Source organism: Orcinus orca, chromosome 4 (genome assembly GCF_937001465.1).
Source record: "Orcinus orca chromosome 4, mOrcOrc1.1, whole genome shotgun sequence".
Classification (NCBI taxonomy): Eukaryota; Metazoa; Chordata; class Mammalia; order Artiodactyla; family Delphinidae; genus Orcinus; species Orcinus orca.
Window position 1 is genome coordinate 134,750,216 of NC_064562.1, and position 6,000 is coordinate 134,756,215.

The window sequence follows — 6,000 nt, forward strand, 5'->3', positions numbered from 1 at the left end:
CTCCAGCCCTTGAGGCCCCTAGTTTTCAGGCCTTCAGACTCAGACTGGAATCTACAACGTCGGTTCTTTGACTCTCAGGCTTTTGAACTACCACTGCCACCTGCTTTCTGGGGTCTCCAGTTTGCAGACAACAGATTGTGGGACTTCTCAGCCTCCATAATTGTGTAAGCCAATTCTTCACAGCATATCATACATATACACACATACTATTGGTTCTCTTTCCCGGGAGAACGCTGACTAATAAATATGCTTATCTTTCATCTCTTCCCCTGAGCTGCTCTCATTGAATTCTGTGGTTCTGCAACATCATGAAAGTCTATCTCTGCTCTCCTCTGTTCTCTCTTTTCTTTTGTCCCTGTTTATGCCTTATACCTGCCAGAAGTGTCCTTTGTCCTGACTGAGCCACAATGATGATAATGTTCAAAGTTAAAAGACTAACTTCCAATCTAGAACACTTTTTACCATTTACTGTGTTATAATCAGCATTAACTCCATAAACTCATAAAATCTGCTTGGCAGCAACACCATAAAATATGTATTGTTATGACCTCCATCTGTAGAAAGAGATGAGAAATAAAGCAACTTACCCAAGGTTGTTCCTTTATCCCATAAAATGATGGCTCCAGAGTCTATGCTCTCAGCCACTGTGAAAAACAGTCCCCAAACCACAGGTTTTCCATAATTAGTGTGGAGAAGAGGCCTTACAAAATAAGTATTTAGGGTATTCAATGGTTTGGAAGCATCAATCCTATTTCTTTTCAATTATGTTTCTACTTGCCAAATTAGTATAACTCTATTCTCTACCTGTCTCTATATTATGACTTGGAAGACAGCTGATTATCACTGTTTTCCTTTTTTTCTACATCTCATCTCTTTATCTTTCACATTTCCCTGCTTCCTTCCCACCCTGTTTTTCTGAACACCACTTTGCAAATCTTGTCGGGATAACATTTTTCTAAAATTTATTTGAGTAGTGGGTCTCCTACAATTTTGTAATCTCTACACTTAACACAGTTTGAAGATTAAAATATATTATTCTGAGAGACTACACCATATATTTTTCAAGAACAGCTCTGATTTTACTGCAGTAATAAAAATAGTCAGAGGGCTAAGTGGCCCTAGGCAAAAATCATGTGTATAGCTGTTCTTCCACTCTGCCATGACTTGCATCTTTTTGTATAATCTCGTCTAAACAGTCTGCTTTTGTCACAGTCTCATCCACACACACACATTCCAAGATGAATAAAAACTTCTGCTTTATTAGCAACCAACCACAGGTAAATCAATTTTTTAATTATCTGTGTTCCTTAAAATTGCATCATCAATTCCACCACTTTAGTAATCGAATTCAGAGAGTTGGCTGTAACAAAGTACTGCCACAGGGTAGCAATGGAACATAACCATGGCTGATGAATTCTGATGGGTTTAATTTGCTTATGGTCAACCATACTTGCTCTAACTTGACTCCCTTTATACTAGTGGTTTTAACCATGATCCACAATAGGAAATACCTTTACATTACACACACACACACACACACACACACACACACACACACGTAATTTAAAGATATTTCTTATTGCATGTGTAGATACATATATGTATATACACATATATACACACACAACCAAACTTTTACTATGTAAATGCTCTCTGAAATTCTCTATTCTAATATATATCATTTTTTTAAAAATTGCTAATCCTGACTCACCCAATGACTCATGACTAATTAATAGGTTGCAACTCCTAGTTCGAAATTCGTTGCTTCAGATTAGTGATGCATCTGCTTCAGAATAAAATTCAAACTCCTTAACATAGCACTAGAAGGCTCTTCATGATTTCTCTTCTTTTCTCTCCAGCTTCATCTCTCACCACTTCCCCTTTGAATGCTAAACTCCAGGCATACAGAACTACTCACATTCTCCAGGAAAACTGCTGTCTTTCCTCAAAATCTTTCCACGACATATATTGTGTACTATTCACCCTTGTATTTGAGTTTAGCATAACGACTAGCATATATTAGTCATTCAATAAATAGTTGAATCAGTAAAGGAATGAATAAATAAACAAATGAAAAATATTATATCAAAGTCTATGCAAAGAATGTACTTTGTCAATAACATCCCATAGATTTCACTCTGAAAATGCAGGTATAGGCTACAGAAAGGAGAAAAAACACCCAATAACCTAGAGATTTATTAAGGAAAATTGTAATTTCTGGAAACTGGAGTAAACAGCTTCATAATAGCTTCTTTACTTTGAGGAAATTTTTACCCATTTAATTTGGTTCAGCTGGATTTTGGTCATCAACAAATCAGGCAGACAAGTAAAGTTGATTGTGTATTAAATTCCACACCCTCCTTGGTATAATTATGACTTGGAAAAATAAGCTCTAATGGGAAAAGTCCTCGTTATTGTAGTAACGGCCTCTATGGTATAACAGACAATCAGAGAGAAATATTTAGCCTGTCTATTTGCTAACGAAAAGTGCTCAGTGGTGGCCTATTACCATTGGTCAAAATAACCTGTCCCCAAAGTGGAACACAGCAATGGTGTATTAGAGACCAATGAATCTCAACCTTCCTTGTGAATTTGGACCACATAGGGAATTTTGTTAAAATGCAGATTCTGATTCAATAGGTCTGGAATGGGGACTGAGACTGCATTTCTAACAAGGTTCCAGGTGATGCTCATGCTGTGGGCCCACGGCCTAGACTCTAAATAGAAAGAAAAGTACACAATTTATTGAAAACATTCTGTTTTGCTCCTAGGAAGCATTATTTCCTAACTCAAATATTTTTGTTACCAAGGTAACTGGGCCACAAGCAGGTCCTATGATCACTTGACCTAATGACTTGTGCTGGAGGAACTGTTTTAGCCAAGCAGCAGCCTCTCCTCCCTCCACAGAATTTCAAATTAAAAGGAACAAGTACTATTTGTCCCAGAATAAGATATCTTCTAGTTACCAGTGAAGCAGCCCTTTCTTATTTACCTCTTTACATCAGGAACTTCATTGCCGACAACATTCTACATTGCCACTACCTAGAACTGAAGCATGTTGAAAAGATGTATAAAAGCCATGCCGAAACCAAATAGCTCAGTATATTATTTTGGCGCTTATGCCTCTCACTTAACAATTGTTTTTCTGTTAGATTTCCTTCAGGTTTTCAGTGGAAGATAATCACATCCCATTCTCATATAGTCAGCTTCCCATCTGTCAGTAACATCTGTAAGTCAAGAGTTTCTGACAATAATAGAAAAATGTGGGTGCTTTTTCCCCCAGTTCTTCCTTTTTTAAACAAATTTTTTTTTTTTGCTATATACCTTTTTCCAAGAAGAGAAAAAAAGGGGGACATGTACAGAGTTGCTTTAATTAAAGGGAACGATCCTGTGCCTTTTTCTCAAAAAATAAGCCATATGTACTGGTCAAAAGTTTTTCCATTAGTTCTGTGGCGTTAGTTGCACTGGGCAACTTTAAAATGCCCAAGTATAATGATTTCATCAGAGTGCATAAAAAAGTCAATAATCCATAAGTCAATTTATGACTACATTATGTGTCACTTTCAAGCTAATACTATGTACTCTAATGTTTAGTGTATTGGGGGAAATATATATATCACAGATGGGATGGGAATCAAAGATTTTAGCAACCTGATCCACTAACAATAAACCTGGCGCAAATTAATGAAAAAAAGCAATGCCAGGGACTTAATTTGAGGATCTCAAGTTGGTAATGGTAGGATGAAAGAAACACCCGCCATGAGAATAAAAGGAATTAGCTAAGGAAGGGGTGGAAATAGCAGAGTTTGAAAGCACAATGATTCATTTCTCTCACATTCTCCCTATATTTCCAATCATTTTCTATGAATTTTGAGATGGTCACAAGAGTACATCCACCCATGAAAACACAGGCACAATCAATGTTTCCTCGTCCCCAAGGCACTCCATAAGCACTGGTGAGAATACAACCCACTACTATTTATGGGTTACAAAACACGCTCTCTAATCATGTCTCTTTGGAAAGACTGCATCATTTAGAGAAGTGCAGTGTCTTATTTTTTCCCACACACTGCTCCCAACAATGGCTCCAAATGGTTCTCTGCCATTTCTGCTCCCATTCTAAGGAAGAGAAATTAATCTCTCTTCCTTTATCAGTCAAGAGGACATATATTTTCTGTGTTCCTTCTCCAAGTGTGACTCTGTTCATGTATTTTTTAAAAAGAAGGACTAGATTTTTTTTTCTGCAAATGCATTATATTTGTTTTAAAGTTTTAAGTCCATATATATACTTGCAGTACAAATACCTGTCTGGAAGCCCCATGGGCAACTGGGGAGTGAGGCTGGAGGTTAGAGGAATGAGGGGATGTTGGGGTTTTTATTATTTGAATTATTTTATCTTACTTTTATTTTAAAAATAGGAAAAAGTCTTGGTAATTGTGGAAAAGGGAGCTGAACTAACTGGTGCCACTTCCCACCCCACTGCGGTGAGACTCTCCTAAGCATTTCCCTAACTTGTGTCTCTAAGCGACACGGAGAAAAATGCTGGAACGGAATCAAAAGGAGCAAAAACTTATCTCCAAGTGAGGGCAGGCGAGGAAGTTCTAAGAAAGGGTACTGGATTCATTTCGTAAAGAGAAAAATGGAAGAAAGTCAGAAGAGTAGAGTGTGTGTTGTGGAGGGGGTCCCCTGGAAGGCTGGGGATTAGGGGAGAAGGAAAGCGCGCGGACTCACCCCCCAGCCAGTTGTTGAAGATGTTCTCGAGCATAGTGACCGGGATGCAGAAGGAGATGGGCAGGTCGCTGAGCGCCAAGGAGCAGGTGAAGATGTTGGTGACGGTGCGCATGGCCTCGCTGAGGGTCACCACGTAGACCACCAGCGCGTTGCCAAAGAGCGCCAGGACGAAGATGAGCACGCCGGTGAGCACGAAGGCCAGCTTGGCGCGCCCAGGCAGCTGCGGGGTGTAGACCAGCGGCCGCAGCCCATACAGCGCGATGAACTGCGCCCGTGTCGGGTTGTGGTCCCGCAGCAGCCGGGAGAACTGCTCCGGGGTGATGTTGAGCGACTGCATGCTGCGCGCGCCCCGCGTGCCATCCACCTCCCGGGGCTCAGACTCCCGCGCGGCAGGGCGCGGGCTACCGGGGGACCCGCGCGGCGGCCGCCTCCCTCCCCTGCAGGCCGGGACAGCCTCTGCTCTGGACTCGGGCGCACGAGAGGGCTCCCGCCAGCACCTCGGGAGGTTCTGGAGAAGGAAAGCAGTGCAGGGTTTTAACTCACAATCAACAGGCAGGAAGCCAAAGCGAGGGAGACGATCCCGTTGACCAAAAATGTTCGTAGTTCAAAGTCTTCTGCTCCTCTCTGAGGCCCGGCGCTGTGGCCGTCAGGAATGCCGGAGCGACAGTGCCCGTGCTTCTCACTCCCCAGCCTCTGGCCACGCGGTGAAGACACCGCACCGGCTCCGGGGGCGACGGAGGGTGGGTCTGGAGCTCGGCTGCGCGCCCCTCACTCCCGGCTTCAGCAGCGGGGACCCCGCCTCCGAACCCTCTGCACAAGGGAAACTCCTCCCGGGCTCCCCAGTTTCTGCCACCGAGCCCCTTTCTCGTGCCTCAGATCACGCTTATGTGTAAAATTGAGTATTGGGGTTTTCCACAGTCTCACGGTTTCTCCTCTTAAGAAATAATGTGGGCCACAGCTAGCCAAGGCAAAAGAAGATTTATTTTTAATTATTTTTCTGTATTAAAAATTAATTACAGCGCCTAGGAAATTACACAGGTAGTACAGAGAGGTCCAGTGCACCCTTCGTCTGGTTTCTCCAGTTGATTACATCTTATTTAACTATGGTAGGATACAAAACCAGGAATTGGCTATGTGTGTGATATGTGTGTGTGTAGGTCTGTGTCATTTTATACCAAGTGTAGATTCCTGTAACCGCCACCAAAATCAAGATAGAAAACTCTTCTATCACCACAAAGGCCTCAGTGCAGCTACCCCTTTACTGTCACA

At 42.0% G+C, this 6,000-nt stretch overlaps 1 protein-coding gene across 2 annotated transcripts in view; it reads right to left on the minus strand.

The window, feature by feature from the left end:
- Positions 1-5,634, minus strand: part of QRFPR (pyroglutamylated RFamide peptide receptor) — a 78,391-nt gene extending 72,757 nt beyond the window's left edge. Inside the window, exon 1 of one of the 2 annotated variants that reach the window (XM_049709552.1) lies at positions 4,732-5,634. In XM_049709552.1, the coding sequence (XP_049565509.1) occupies positions 4,732-5,068 (337 nt within the window). In that variant the 5' untranslated portion in view covers positions 5,069-5,634. The remainder of the gene's footprint in view (positions 1-4,731) is intronic. The other variant, XM_033419344.2, reaches the window with a different exon arrangement.
- Positions 5,635-6,000: the final 366 nt, after the last annotated feature.